The sequence below is a fragment of the Poeciliopsis prolifica genome, unplaced genomic scaffold, assembly GCF_027474105.1.
Source record: "Poeciliopsis prolifica strain line A6 unplaced genomic scaffold, Auburn_PproV2 SCAFFOLD128, whole genome shotgun sequence".
Taxonomy (NCBI): domain Eukaryota; kingdom Metazoa; phylum Chordata; class Actinopteri; order Cyprinodontiformes; family Poeciliidae; genus Poeciliopsis; species Poeciliopsis prolifica.
Genome location: NW_026562503.1, coordinates 427,501 through 443,308, shown reverse-complemented (window position 1 = coordinate 443,308; position 15,808 = coordinate 427,501). Strand labels below are relative to the sequence as shown.

General features: G+C 49.0%; 1 protein-coding gene and 1 pseudogene across 1 annotated transcript in view; one reads left to right on the top strand and one right to left on the bottom strand.

The window, feature by feature from the left end:
- Nucleotides 1-117: 117 nt before the first annotated feature.
- Nucleotides 118-13,478, bottom strand: LOC129355284 (multifunctional procollagen lysine hydroxylase and glycosyltransferase LH3-like; annotated as a pseudogene).
- Nucleotides 13,479-13,954: 476 nt separating this feature from the next.
- The window catches only part of LOC129355272 (cytochrome b5 domain-containing protein 1-like), a 3,037-nt gene continuing 1,183 nt past the window's right edge, over nt 13,955-15,808 (top strand). Inside the window, 4 exon segments of the mRNA XM_055024794.1 lie at nt 13,955-14,395; nt 15,004-15,080; nt 15,179-15,227; nt 15,230-15,396. Of these exon segments, the coding sequence (XP_054880769.1) occupies nt 14,242-14,395; nt 15,004-15,080; nt 15,179-15,227; nt 15,230-15,396 (447 nt within the window). The 5' untranslated portion in view covers nt 13,955-14,241.

Below are 15,808 nucleotides of genomic sequence, written 5' to 3'. Positions count from 1 at the left end.
GATTAAAGACTCTTATTGTGAAAGCTCGGCCGCGATGCGTTCAGGGCCGGGAAGTGTGACGTGTTTTTTCTGTCCGTTTGATGGTGATGATGCGTTCAGGTCCACCACCACGACTCACGCCCCCCTGGGTCATCAGGGGTCGACGAAGGACACCATGATGTAGCGGTGCCCTGGGTGGTGGGCAGGCCCTCGTGGTAGTGGGTGAGGCGGCCGGGGTGCATGAAGGACCAGCCCTTCCTGGGAGACTCCACCTTACAGTCGTAGCGCAGGAACCGGCAGCCTCCGCCCTGCGAAACACAGGAACCACAGGGTCAGACAGAGGTCAGACAGAGGTCAGGCAGAGGTCGGGTCAGACAGAGGTCAGACAGAGGTCGGGTCAGACAGAGGTCAGACAGAGGTCAGATAGAGGTCAGACAGAGGTCGGGTCAGATAGGGGTCAGACAGAGGTCGGGTCAGACAGAGGTCGGGTCAGACAGAGGTCGGGTACCTGGTAGTCGATGCCCTTCCTGTTCAGCGCGATGTTGATGGTGAAGGTGGACGAGTCGTGATGCGGCCGCAGAGACGGCTGCTCGTCTGGACGGTACCGGACCACAAAGTTCATGATGGAGTGGGCCTGTGGGGGATTAGCATGCTAGCTTAAAGTTAGCACTACAATGCTAGCATTTATAAAGAATCACGCTAACATCAGCATGCTAATGCAGCTCTTTGTAGCTTTAGCATGCTAATGACAACATGGTGACATTTAGCTGCAGCAGCAGCTAGCTTGGGTCATTTATTACAGCGATATTATGGACATATTTTGATAAAGCTAAAGTTAGCATTAGCCTGCGGAGTGGACGTTTCAGCTAAAATAATGATGGGTTTCTTTTCCCTTTGAGGTGGGAACTAAATACGACCCAGCATGGATACAAACAGAACCAAACCGTTTAAAATAAGAGAAAAGAACAAAATATCTGCTCTGATCTAAACCCGGCAGTGAAACGATGGGCCAGTTCAGGAAACACTTTAAACTCATTTCCTCTTATGTCTGATTGCATTCATCATGTTTTAAACCTTCTTTCTGTTGAGGACGGCTGTTCTGGTGAACTGCCAGGACGCCTCTCCCCTTTTGCTGCTTCTTTATGCTCTGCCTGCTACAGATGAGAACCAGGTGGAGTCAATCTCCTGGCAATCGGAAAAGTGTATTTTAGGATGTGGCTGACCTCTGACTCTTGTTTGAGAGAGTGAGAGGCACAGCATGAGTGACAAACAGTGCTGATCATATGCAAACTGTGCAAATCTTAAAAAAACTGTGAAGGACAGCCGGTAAGCTCCTAATACTGTTTTACATGGACTCTAACTGTTTGATTGTTTTAATGAAAAAAAATAAAATAAAAAAGTATATATTTATATGCACTTGGTGTTTATTAGTTAAAGCAGAACAAATATTGATAGAGAATGCTAATTTATTTGTGTAATTTTACTATAAAAATGCTTAATATTTATTATACTGTAGAATTAAATGATTTAAATCAGTGGAGATGTATTTTGAGTTTTCACAGTATTTTGTCCTGTTGAGTTCACAATCTAATTTAGATGTTTCTGTTTCTTTTGAGGGTTTTCGCCTGTATGATTGGAGCATCATATAAAAATAAATCTAACTAAAATGAAGACTCCTTGAGTGAACCCCAGTTATATTTCACAAATAAGATAATCCTTTTCAAGTTGGGAATGCTCAGTGAAATCAAACCAGGAGAAACTTGACAGTGAAAACCCGCAGTCTAAAGACTGGAGGAAACTAAGAGTTGTTGGCTGGACCAAACGTGTCCTCAAAGAGACATCAAGATTGTTGTTTGCCCTGCTGCTAAAATCAAAATGGCTGACTCAGTAGTGTTAGAGCAGTTGAAGAGTGCTAGAGCAACAGTGAAGCGTCAATTCTCCCGTTTAGCCAATAATGTGCTACGAATGCATACAATGATGTCTGAGGAAGAGCTCAGGGACAAATTCACAAAGCTCACAGTAGAAGCCAGTAAAGTCCTTGAAGCCAATGATGATGTTGCAGAACAATATGCTGCTGAAAATCCAGATCCAGAGGTGTTAAGTGAACAACAAAAGGCTGATTTGGATAAAACAACCACAGAATGTGAGAAAAAAATGCAAGAGCTAAAAATCTAATACAAAAGACATTATGGGAAAATTTTGGGGAATATGAACTGACACAAGCTATAACAACTGCAGAGTCACACGCAGATTATGTGAGCACTGTGAATCCAAGTAAAAGCACAGATGCATATGGGTTCATGATAGAGCATCTGCAAGAACTTGTAAAGACAGCAAAGGCAGCGCATAAACATTGGAAGTGCTGGGCTCCTCATGCAGAGCAACATCAGTTTCAGAGTCGTATCAGAGCTCTTGAGACCATATTACCAAAACTAACTTTAAGAAAAGCAGAATTTATTGAAGAACAAACCAAAGAAGGGACCAAAAGGTTAAGCACTTCTATGAGTTTTCCTGTGGCCCCAGCCATTAAACTAAAGCCTGCTGCTCTACCAAAATTCACTGGGGTGTGTAGAGGGTTTTATCAGTGGAAGAAAGATTGGAAGCGCTCCAGATGCAGGGAGAACCTACTGGATCAAAAGAGGTTAAAAGTATCATCTTCTCGATAGTGTGGATGAGAAAATAGTACGAGACCATCGTCTCACAACTTACACAACAGCTGATGAAATATTCCGGTTCTAGAGAATCGCTTTGGAAATAAAACAACTATTGCCCTGGAATAATGGAGGAGCTTCAAAAAGTTCCACCAGTTAAAGGCAACCAGCCCAGGAAGATTGTTGAGCTAATTCAAACTGTTGAAAAGGCTCTGACAGATCTTGAAGAGCTTGGTGCAACTGGTGCTATAAAGAACCCCCTTATAACAAAAGCAATAGAGAGTAAACTTCCAGACAGCCTGAAAAAGGAATGGCTTCTCCATATAGCCAGTAAAGGGACTGAGGCTGAACATGACAAAAGATTTGACTACCTCCTGAAATTTCTTCAAGGTCAAGAAGCAATTTATGAAAAGCTGGATCAATTGAAGGATGAGGAGTCAAAACCAAGGTCTGAATCACGGCAAGCCCGAACCAGAACTTCTATTCAGTCAACAAACATGTCTCAAGGATGTGTGGTTTGTGGAGACGGGAAACAGAAAAAGGCTGTATTTCTGTAGAAAGTTTCGTATGCTCAAGCTGCCAGAAAAGAAGGAAGCTGTCTTTTGATTCACAATGATTCAGTCATTGTGAATCATTGAGATTCACAATGAGTATGAGAACTGTAAAACTGAATTTCTGTGCAGAAGATCAGACTGCAAGGAGCAACACACTGCAGAGCACCATTATTATCTCTGTCCAAGGGCAGATGTGGCCCGAGAGCATTCTATCCAGAGGCGCAAAGACATTACAGTGGGAGGTGAAGCGGCAGGCCGCTACACCCAAGCTCAAGAAGATTTCATTAAAGGCCTCCCACCTGAACAGGCAGAAAAGTGCCGTCATGTCTTTTGTAATGCAGTGGCTAAAACATCTGTGTCCAATCAGCCCAACCTTCTAGCAAAGAATGGTTTGGTGGAGTGGCCTGTCATCATGATGCTATTAGAGGTCACAGCTAATGCAGGACAAAAGATTGGGACTCTAATTGATCTAGCATCAGACACCAACTATATAACACATGATGCAGCCGATCAATTAAACCTGAGAAGTGAAGCCATAACCCTGGTTGTCCACGGTGTAGGAAGAATGAAAGTTCAAGTTACCACAAGACGGTACCTCCTAAAGATCCGGGTCAGAACAGAAAGGGGAAACTTCAAGTCCCACCAACTCCTCTGCTATGGTTTGGACAGCATTGCAGACATCCATCAACATGTAACTGAGAAAGCACTTCAAAAGTTCTTCCCAGACATCCCTTTAGTGAACTCATGAGACCAAGACAGATACAGCTGTTAATAAGTCACAAAGAAGGTCGGCTGGTTCCACAGAAGATACGTGCTGTAGGAGATCTTGTATTATGGGATGGACCACTGGGAAAGACAGTCGCAGGAACCACCCTGAGCTGTTTGAAGAGGCTACATTCACATCACACCAATCCAGAACCCACTTTGCCCGGTCAATGAGAACCGCTGCAGTGATGTACAAAGAGCATGTGTGCTCCTCATCTACCATCAAACATTTTAGCTCTGCAGCTACCACTCGTGATTTCCTTGAATGGTGGAAGTGGGACAGCATTGGTGCTGCTTGCACCCCAAAATGTGGAGGGTGCCGCTGTGGCAACTGCCAGCCCGGTGGCAAAGAAATGACCTTGGCTGAAGAAAGAGAATTAGAAGTGGTAAAGAGTGGACTGACATATGCTGGTGCTGATGACCACAGCGATAATCCCCATTGGCATGCAAGCTATCCATGGTTTGAGGAGCCCTCCACATTACCAAACAACAAAAAAGCAGTGGAGGCAACTTTTCTCAGAACGGAAACAACTAGCCAAGGAACCACTGTGGAAAAAGACTTACAGTGCTCAAGTTCATGAAATGGTTGACCGACAGGCTGCAAAAAAGCTGACTGAAGAGGTTTTAAACACCTGGAAAGGACCTGTCTGGTATATAAGCCATCTCATCGCTCCCAATCCACATTCTGTTACAACCCCTGTGAGACTCGTCTGGAACAGCAGTCAAAAGTATAAAGGCCAAAGTCTAAATGATCTGTTGTTGAAAGGTCCTGATGTCCTCCTCAAGTTCCACCAGGGGTCTTATGCTGCTCTGGGAGACATCAGAAAAATGTACGATTCTGTCTGGCTTGAGGAGCGGGAAGTCCATCTGCATCGCTTCTTGTGGCGTGATTCAGAGGATGAGGAGTTGGAGGAGTATGCAATTACACGGGTAAACATTGGGGACAAACCAGCAGGTTGTATAGCACAACTCGCCATGAGAGAGACAGCTAACCTTCCTCAATTCAGCAGCATGAAAGATGAACATCAAGTATTGCATGAACACAGCTATGTTGATGACATATTAACATCCCACAACTGCCGCAAAAGACTTAAGGTCATCACAAAGAATGTAGAGTTGATTCTAAAAGCAGGAGGATTTGAGCTAAAACCATGGGTCTTCTCTGGCAAAAATAAGGAAGAGAAACTGGGGACATCACCACAGATGATTGTCCTGCCAAATCAACTGAAGGAGGAGAACAATAAGGCACTTGGCCTTGGTTACATCGCAAATGAAGACAAGTTGCACGTCATGGTGAGAATCAATTTCTCCAAGCGAAAGAAAAAAATGAGACTTGGCCAAGACTTGCTGCTAGAGGAAGTACGGATAAAGACACCACACCCATTGACACGGCGTGAACTGTTGAGTCAAGTAGCTGGGTTATATGACCCAATCGGCCTGACAACACCAGCAAAGCAAAAGGGGCCATTTTGGTCCGAAGAGCATTCCAAGAGGCAAAACCAAATTGTAACATTGTCAGAGAGACATGGGACCTTCCCTTATCTGATGATCTCCACAGAGATGCGGTTGATCTATTTGAGGAGTATGTACAGCTAAGTAAAATTGCATTTCCAAGAGCTCTTACTCCTCCAGATGTCACTACTGAACCCATTGCAATTACCTTTTCAGATGGCAGTGAAAACTCATATGGTGCTGTTCTCTACTTACGGTGGAACTGCTGCAAACAGATAACAGTTCGACTAGTGGAGTCAAAAGCAAAGTTGACGCCTCTAAACCAGAATGCAGATGCAGTCAAAGCAGAGCTTTGTGGTGCGGTCTTTGCAAGTCGTCTTAAAAAATATTATGAGCAGCATGCCCATATGAAGATCAGCCGTGGTACCATTTATTGGACAGTCAAACAATTCTTGGAGCCATTCAGCGTGAGAGCTATGGATTTCGAACCTTCTTCGCTAATAGAATAGGAGAAATTCAAAGCAGTACACAGTTACAAGACTGGTGGTGGATCCCTGGACAACTCAACATAGCCGACATCATCACTCGAGGAGCTGGACCAAGAGAACTCGATGTTAATTCAGAGTGGCAAGAAGAACCAAAATTTATACACCTCCCTGAGTGAGTGGCCCATTATGTCTGCAAAAGAGGTCTCTACTGCAGCTCGAGAAAGCATTAATAATATGCAAAAGAAGACATTTGCAGCAGCAGTCACCAGAGCCCAAGCAAAGAAAGATAAAAGTTCTGGGCAAAGTTCTAAGCGGAGACCTCCTGCTCGAGCAGCTGTACAAAACTTGGTGGATGAAAGGCGGTTCAGTAGCCTAATGTCTCTGGTCAAGACTGTTTCTTTAATGTGGAGAGCTGCCAGAAAATGTATGTCTGGAAACAAGTCCATAAGCCACCAAAGTGGGAGGCTGTGCCAACAAGTGGAGTCATTACTGCTTCCGAACGACAGGATGTCTTGAGAGACATCTGTCTTGCTGCTCAAGGGGGTAACCTTTCCAGCTACCACTACAGACCGCCTGGTGGTGTACCGAGAGGCAGAAACTGATTATTAGTCTGTGGTGGGAGAATCCATTGTTTTGGAGACGACGGCATGGCAGTCCCCCTTCTACCATCTGATGCATGGGTCTCTAATTTGTTGGCTCAAGAGGCACACAATGAAAGAGTGGCTGCAACCCTGCTGAAAATGAGCAGAAAAGGCTGGGTCATTCGAGGGAGGAGAATTGCCAAAAAAGTAGTGGAAAACTGTCTTGTCTGCAAAAGTATAAAGCAAGAAGATGCCAACAAATAATGGGGGATTTACCTCCTGAAAGAACCAAACCTGCAGCCCCGTTGAGTACACAGCAGTTGACCTCTTTGGACCATACCTTGTCAAGGATGTTGTCAAGAAAAGAGTCTCCATGAAAGTGTGGGGTGTTGTTTTCAGCTGCATGGCCAGCAGGGCTGTCCATGTAGACTGGTAGACACGATGTCAACAGAGAGCTTCTTAATGACTTACCAACGATTCACTGCAGTTAGAGGACATCCAAAGAAGATCTGGTCTGATCCAGGAACACATTTCATTGGTGTCAAGTCTGTATTAAAAGAGCTGTATCAGTTCCTGGATTCCCAAGACAAAGATGCAATAGAGGAGATATCTGCTCAAAAGGCACCCAATGGGAGTGGATAATTAATCCAGCTGACTCGCCTCATCGCAATGGAGCTGCTGAAGCTGCCGTCCGCATCATTAAGAAGCACTGCAGCGTTTGGGCACCAACACTGGCCTCAATTACAATGAGCTTCAGACTACATTCCAACTTGCTGCTAATCTCGCCAACGAGCGTCCTATTGATGCCCAGGTACAGAGCCGTGAAGATTGCATCTTGTATGTATCACCCAACTCACTCCTCTTAGGACGGGCCTCTCCAAACGGTGACATCAGAACATTCGACTTTGCAAGCTACCCGTATAAAAGACTCAGAGAGATGCAGCATCATGTCAATAGATTCTGGAGACCATGGAGCCAGCTTTCTGGTCCAAAACTTATTTGTGAGAAACAAATTGCACACATTACATTGAAATGTCACAGCTGGCGATATTGTTTGGCTATGTGACCAAAATGCAGTGCGGGGCCAATTCAAGTTAGGACGAGTTGTGAGCGTCAACTCGGATGCAAAGGGCATTGTAAGGATGTGAATGTCAAAGTCATCCAAAGCTCCTGCGTTCCTGTGACAAGACTCATACCAAGCCAGCCTTAGTCTGGAGTCCTAAAAGAACCTGCACAAACTACAGTCCTGCATAGAGATGTTCGGCGCCTGGTGGTTCTATTGCCAGTGGAGGAACAAATATAAAACTGAAAAGCAGTTCACAGGAATTTATTCTGCGATTTCTCCATCGATTCCTTGGAAAGATCGAGTGGGAGGTGTTCTGGTGAACTGCCAGGACGCCGCTTCCCTTTTGCTGCTTCTTTATGCTCTGCCTGCTACAGATGAGAACCAGGTGGAGTCTCCTGGCAATAGGAAAAGTGTATTTTAGGATGTGGCTGACCTCTGACTCTTGTTTGAGAGAGTGAGAGGCACAGCATGAGTGACAAACAGTGCTGATCGCATGCAAACTGTGCAAATCTTAAAAAAAACTGTGAAGGACAGCCGGTAAGCTCCTAATACTGTTTTACATGGACTCTAACTGTTTGATTGTTTTAATGAAAAAATAAAATAAAAAATTATATATTTATATGCACTTGGTGTTTATTAGTTAAAGCAGAACAAATATTGATAGAGAATGCTAATTTATTTGTTTAATTTTACTATAAAATGCTTAATATTTATTATACTGTAGAATTAAATGATTTAAATCAGTGGAGATGTATTTTGAGTTTTCACAGTGTATTTGTCCTGTTGAGTTCACAATGTAATTTAGATGTTTTCTGTTTCTTTGAGGGCTTTCACCTGTATGATGGAGCATATAAAATAAATCTAACTAAAATGAAGACTCTTGAGTGAACCCCAGTTATATTTCACAAAAAGATAATCCTTTTCAAGTTGGGAATGCTCAGTGAAATCAAACCAGGAGAAACTTGACAACGGCCGTTCCTGCAGCGCCGGACTCACTCGCTTTCAGAACCTTTTAACCCGGTTGGGCTCCTACCTTACAGTAACACTCCAGGCCCGGTTGGGCTCCTACCTTACAGTAACACCTCCAGGCCCGGTTGGGCTCCTACCTTACAGTACACCTTCAGGCCCGGTTGGGCTCCTACCTTACAGTAACACCTTCAGGCCCGGTTGGGCTCCTACCTTACAGTAACACCTCCAGGCCCGGTTGGGTTCCTACCTTACAGTAACACCTCCAGGCCCGGTTGGGCTCCTACCTTGGGGTAAAACCTTCAGGCCCGGTTGGGCTCCTACCTTACAGTAACACCTTCAGGCCCGGTTGGGCTCCTACCTTGGGGTAGTATCCAGGGTAGAGCTTCTCGGTGACGGGGGCGATGTAGTCCTTGAGAACTTGAGCCACTCCTTCTCGAAGCCGACCTGGTTCATGTGGATGTCCACGGTGGGGACGTTCTCGTAGCCGCCGGCCAGACGCTCGTCCTGGAGGGACAGAACCAGAACCTGTCAGAACCCCTGAGGAACCTCCTGGCTCTCAGGGAGCGGCGGTACCTTGTGGGACCCTCCGGACCACTGGCCGAAGTCCTCCATGGTCTCCACCATGTGATCACACATCTTCTCAGAGAAAGCTGGAAACCAGTAGACATCTGGACAGGGCTGGAGGACAGAGCAGAGGACATTAGAGGCCCAGTTTACACCAGAACCGCCTGGCTCAGGCCCACAGGCCCAGTCCGGTTCCTGCTCCAGTACCTGCTCCACCACGCCGCTGCCCTCCTCAAAGATCTTGGAGTAGTTCTCGTGGATGTACTTCTCCGCCAGTCCTGCAGGGACAGAGACAGACAGACTCAGTCCCAGCCCCCCACCAGAACCCGGCGGACCTCCGGTCCGGTTCTGACCAGCGGGTTGTCGAAGATCTGCCACATGTCCGGGTGGGAGTCTGGACGTGTTGAAGGTGGCGGATGCCACCAGCCGGCCGAACTCGTCTCGGTTGGAGACGAACATGAAGACGCCCTGAGGACACACGGTGGCGCCGGTGAGTCGGTCCAGAGGAATCGGACCGGGTTCCGGTACTAAGCCTGCGGCGTTACCTGGTCCCTGATGGTTCTGCAGAACACCATGTCCGGGTCCATTCCTTCGTCCACAAACAGGCTGACCTGGGACAGTTTGGACCGCAGGACGCCCTTCACCAGGTAGACCTGGGTGATGTAGGGGACGTTCCAGAGCCCGCTGGGGACAGAGACCGGGTCAGAACCTGGGTTGGAACCGGTCCCAACAAATACTGGGTCGGAACCGGTCCCGACACAGGTTAGAACTGACATCACTTCCTGTCCAGTATCATCGGCTGCAGAAGCCCCGCCCACCATCAGAACCTGACCGTATGACTCAGACCTGCTGAGCAGAACCAGCGGTCCGGTCCGGTACCGTGGCGCAGCAGCAGGACTTACACCCTCTTGCCCTGGACGATCTCGATGTAATCCTCGGAGCGCGAGTAGAACCCGTCCGGACTCAGAGCGCCCCAGAAGTTGCTCCACAGTTTGCCGTGTTTGGACAGCATGGGGGCGACGGACCTGGGGCGGAACACGGAGACCCGGTCAGAGCGGCCTCGACCCGGACAGAACCGGGCCGGACCAGAACCTACTTGTTCTCCTCTATGAGGATCTGGAGCGTGTCCGGGTTGGTCAGCGCCACGTCCGAGTCGATGCTGAAGAAGTAATCGCAGGCCGGGTTCTTCTGGCACGCCTCGCTGCACACAGACAGGGTTAGAGCCGACCAGAACCGGCACCGGCCCAGACCCGGTTCTGCACTCACATCGCCATGGTTCTGGCCTTCTCCTCTGGCAGGTTCTCCTCAGGTCCGACCAGAACCGCGTCAGGGAACAGAACCCTGTGGCGCTCCAGAACCGTGGATGTGTTGCTCATGGGTACACGACCTGCAGGACAGGACGGGTCAGAACCAGAACCAGAGCCGGGTCAGAACCGGAGCCGGGTCCAGAACCAGAACCGTACGTTGTTGTGGATGAAGAGCCGGATCCGGGTCTTGCTGTAGCTCATGGTGGCCAGACGCTCCAGGAACTCGTCCATGAAGGGAGTCGGATGTTCGATGAAGACGGCCAGGAAGACCAGAGGGAGGTCTGCGTCCTGCGGGGAGAGACAGTCAGAGAGGACCTCTATAGACCCCCTCCCCCTGTAGACCTCCCCCAAACCTGTGCCCCCCCCTGTAGAGCCCCCCTCCCCCCCTTACCTGGCGGTCGCCCAGCGACAGCAGGTCGTCGTCGCAGCCTCCACAGCCGTGTTCGTAGGTCCAGGCCGTTGGGACGTAGTTTCCCAGGTAGTTGAGCTGCAGCTGCGGACGGGAGACAGGAGTTGCTATGGCAACGGTACAACTTCCTGTTGCCATCACAGCGGAGCCCTCTGATTGGCCGTTACCTTGGTGGGTCCGTTGCCGTGGATAACCACAGGAAGCGTGTCGTAGGCCACGTTCCTCACTCTGACCTTTGACCTCTCAAACTTCAGGACAACCTCGTCTGGGGAGAGAGCCGGTCAGAACCAGCGAGGTCCGGTTCTGGACAGGTCCAGAACCGGACCAGAACCGTCCAGACTCACCGATGGCGCCGTTGAGGTTCTGGAAGATCTGGGATCGGTGGTCCAGAGTCATGTTGAACCGGGTCTGAAACACAGCACAGCATCAGTCGGGTTCTGTGCGGCCGCTGCCGCCTGCCGGCCCGGTTCTGACCCGGTTACCCTCTGCTTCTGGTCCAGGTAGATCCGGGTGTAGAACAGCTGGTCGTCGTCGTTGTCCCTGAACTTCCACTGCTGGACGATGGCGGCCAGGTCCGAGGAGAACCCGATGAATCCTGGACAGAACCGCAGGTCAGCGGACCAGAACCACAGAACCACAGAACCGCAGAACCGCAGAACCTCACCTCCAGAGTTCAGGTAGCGCTTCCCAGAATGCACCTGGGGGTACTTGGAGGCCAGGCGCTGGTCGGGCCAGCAGAACCCCTCGGCAGAGAAAACGACCCGGTGGCCCAGAGAGGAGAACCGGGTCAGAAGCTCGTCTGGACCGGCCGCCAGAATCACATCGTAGCTGCAGAGACGAGCAGAGGCCCGGTTAGACCCGGTTAGACAGAACCGGTCCCGGTCCAGTTTGAGCTGATAGAAGGAATATTTATTATTTTATTTTTCTGTATTTTATCGAGTCGCTGCCACTTTGAGCCAAAGCATCCCATAATGCCTCTGGCTGCAGGCTGGCTGCCATGGCGATCAGAGCATCACCGAGCAGAGATGAGGAAGAGGAGCAGATGAGGAAGAGGAGCAGTGATGAGGAAGAGGAGCAGAGATGAGGAAGAGGAGCAGTGATGAGGAAGAGGAGCAGAGATGAGGAAGAGGAGCAGCAATGAGGAAGAGGAGCAGTGATGAGGAAGAGGAGCAGCGATGAGGAAGAGGAGCAGCGATGAGGAAGAGGAGCAGCGATGAAGGCTACCTGTCCACGAACATGACGACCAGCTGCTGGTCCTCTGAATGCTTCAGCAGCTCCTCCTTCAGCCACCTGACCTTCTGACCTCCGCCCACCGTCCGGGCCACGTCTCCGCCCTTCCACTCCTCCCCGAGGCCCAGCACCTGCCAGAGGTCAGCGGGGTCAGAGGTCAGCAGGGGTCAAAGGTCAGCGGGGTCAGCCGGCCAGAGTTCTGGTTCTGGTCTCACCTTCAGGCTGTAGTTGAACTGCGCCGCCGTTTTCACGAAGCGCCTGAAACCGTCCGTCTCCTCCGTTGCTGCGGTAACGACCAGCAGGTTTTCTACAGCAGAGACACAGAGAGTCAATCTAGATGCTGCAGGTCTAGATGCTGCAGGTCTGGATGCTGCAGGTCTAGATGCTGCAGGTCTGGATGCTGCAGATATAGATGCTGCAGGTCTAGATGCTGCAGGTCTGGATGCTGCAGGTCTAGATGCTGCAGGTCTAGATGCTGCAGATATAGATGCTGCAGGTCTAGATGCTGCAGGTCTAGATGCTGCAGATCTAGATGCTGCAGGTCTAGAGCTGATCCTCCATTCTGATTGGCTGCTGGAGGCCCCCACACCTGGAGCTGACCCCTGACCTTCTGCGTAAAGTTTTCACATTCGTTCATGACCTCTGACCTGAATGCTCCGTACTGATAGGAGGAAGAGGAGGAGCAGGTGAATAACACCTGGTTGTCCTGCAGCTCCAGTTTCTCTGCTCTGAATGTCTGAAACCAGAAACCTGCTGAGGAAGAGGAGGAGGAGGAGGAAGGCTGATCTGACCCAGAATCAGCTGCTCTACTGTCCTCCAGGTGATCTGCTGGAACCAGTAGAACCAGTAGAACCAGAGCCTGATGGATCTCTGCTCAGCATCAGTAATTATTCTCACTTATTATTCACCTGTTTACTTATTATTATTATTATTATTATTATGTTAAAACAACAAAACAAGAAACATTCATCTCTGAATTAGGGGTTGCCATGGTAACAGTGATCCATCTGATCAATCATCATTACGGTTAAGATTTTTAGAGGTCCAGAACGGTTCTGGAGAGTCCAGAATGGTTCCGGAGACAGGTCCAGAATGGTTCCGGAGACAGGTCCAGAATGGTTCTGGACCTTCAGGGGAGATCCGTCCTGAAAGCAGAACTTTCTGCCTCCTGGTCATAATCTCCTCCATCTTCACTGAGTTGTGATTTAATCCTTTTCTTTTCTGCTTCAGTTCATTAATAATCTCTCCAGTCTCAGTTGATCTGGATCCGCTGGATCTCCGGATCTCCAGCGGATCCAGCGGCTCTCCGCTCTCCTTCTGACCGACCCCAGCAGCCCGCGGAGCGGCCTTACCTGCTGAGAGCTGCCGCTGTTCGGCCCACGCGGCGCTGAGGAACCAGACGGCGGCGAGCCACAGAAGCCGATTGGACGCCATGTGTTCCGCTTTGTGACCCGGTTAGAACCGGCTCGGTTTCGGCAGAACAGAACCGTTAGTTTATCCGCTTCTACTCGGGACTCTTTCAGCTTCCTGCCGTCCAAATCTCGCGATGCCTCAGCAACGAGACGTCCCAACATCAACACAGACCGCAGTGCTCGCGGTTCAGCCAATCAGCGGGCAGAATGTTTGAGTGACGCGGCGCTGAGCCAATCAGCGGCCGACAGATGGACTCGGTGGGAGATATGGTTCTGTTCACATTTGTCCAACTGGAGAAACTTCGTGAAAAGACCTGAGTCTGTGCCACGTGTGTCCACGGAGAGAGTGGGTTCAATGAGAACACCAACACGTAGAGCAGCATTTATCGATTATCTATTATGTATAGAGTCCGTTAATGAAACAATAGATATCAGTTTAATCTCTTGAATTTCACAAACGTTTCAGATTTTATAACTAAAATAAAGAGGCGGGAGAAAAACAGCATCAATATCCACAAAAACTAGCAATTATGAATCAAAACCAGTTGGAGCAACATTTCATTCCCCTTCCGGATCAATAACAGCCTTTTAATGGACTTGTTGGTGAGTTCTGGTGCTTCACTACAACTCCCATGAGCCCCCGCGGCCTGCAGCCAGGAAGGTAAACAAAGCGCGGCAACCGCCGCACCTCCTCTTGTCATGGCAACGCAACTACCGACAAACCTGCAGAAAGTGAAAAAGTATTTCTAACCCAAACCGAGACCCGGTTCGGCCCGGTTCATCTCGGTTTAACCCGGTTCGGCCCGGTTTCTCCATGTCTGGCCCGGTTCGGCCCGGACACACAATGAGGAAGCGGCCCCGGTTCTTCACCCCCGCGGAGGTGGCCTCCCACTTCACGGCGGCCGACCTGTGGGTCTCCTTCCTGGGCAGAGTGTTCGACCTGACCCCGCTGATGCAGCAGCACGCAGGTGAGCTGCAGGTGTTCCGGCTCAGACCGGATGTGACGCTCAACTTGTGTTGAATATCAATTAGTGCATTACTAGTAATGTGATTACACTGTTTACATTTCATCCTGGTCTCATAATAAGAAAATTAATGGACATTAAAATGAATCTCTACAAATAGAAACTTTAAATCTTTTCTCCTATCAAATGGTTTATAGGGAAAGATATGTGAGAATTAAACAGATGAATATTTTATTAATAACTCGAGGATTTGAAAACAATTTCAATGCTTTATGGTTTATTTCTAAACTTAATGTTTAGAAACTTGGACAAAGTTTAAAACTGGATTTCATCTCTTCCCAGTTCTCCATGTAGTTTAATGAATCATTCAGTTTTATTTGTTTCTGCTGCTGTAGATTTATTGATTTATTCTTTTTAAAGGAATCCATAACTTAAATCTGTTTACATGTTAACAAATGGAACATATTGTAATTATGAGGAGATGTGATTCAATTTGATATGAATATTTTGTTTTCTCAACCTTCTGAGTCATGGACCCGGTTGACCTCGTCTGACCCGGTTGACCTTGTCTGACCCGGTTGACCTTGGCTGACCTTTGCTCCCCCCTGCAGGTGACGTGCTGCTGCTGCCCATCATAGAATGTGCTGGGAAGGACATCAGCAGCTGGTTCGACCCAAAGACCAGAGACGTGAGTGAAACCGGTCGCCGGCTTGGCTTCCATCACGGATGTATTTCAGCAGTGACCTTTGAACCTGCTGGGAGCTGAGCTGTTTGTGGTTTTTCCAGATCCTGAGGTTTGTGGACCCTGTGACGTGCTGCGAGCGGTACTACACCCCCAGGGGCGCTTCGTGCACACGCCGCCCAGCGGGCCGCGCTCCGACTGGGACACGGACCTGGGCCAGCCCTGGTGGAAGGACCGCAACTACGAGGTGGGGCTGCTGTCAGCCAAGACGCGCTGGATCCGCGTGGTCAACACGCTGACATTACAGGAGCAGCTGCTGGAGGTGAGACAGGCCCAGTGCACTGTGGGTAATGGAGTATGTGCTGTGAAGCTCACAGTGCATTCTGGGTAACATAGTGAAGCTCAGTGCATTCTGGGTAACGTAGTGAAGCTCACAGTGCATTCTGGGTAACATAGTGAAGCTCAGTGCATTCTGGGTAACGTAGTGAAGCTCACAGTGCATTCTGGGTAACATAGTGAAGCTCAGTGCATTCTGGGTAACGTAGTGAAGCTCAGTGCATTCTGGGAAACGTAGGGAAGCTCAGTGCATTCTGGGTAACGTAGTGAAGCACAGTGCATTCTGGGTAACGTAGTGAAGCACAGTGCATTCTGGGTAACGTAGTGAAGCTCACAGTGCATTCTGGGTAACGTAGTGAAGCACAGTGCATTCTGGGTAACATAGTGAAGCTCAGTGC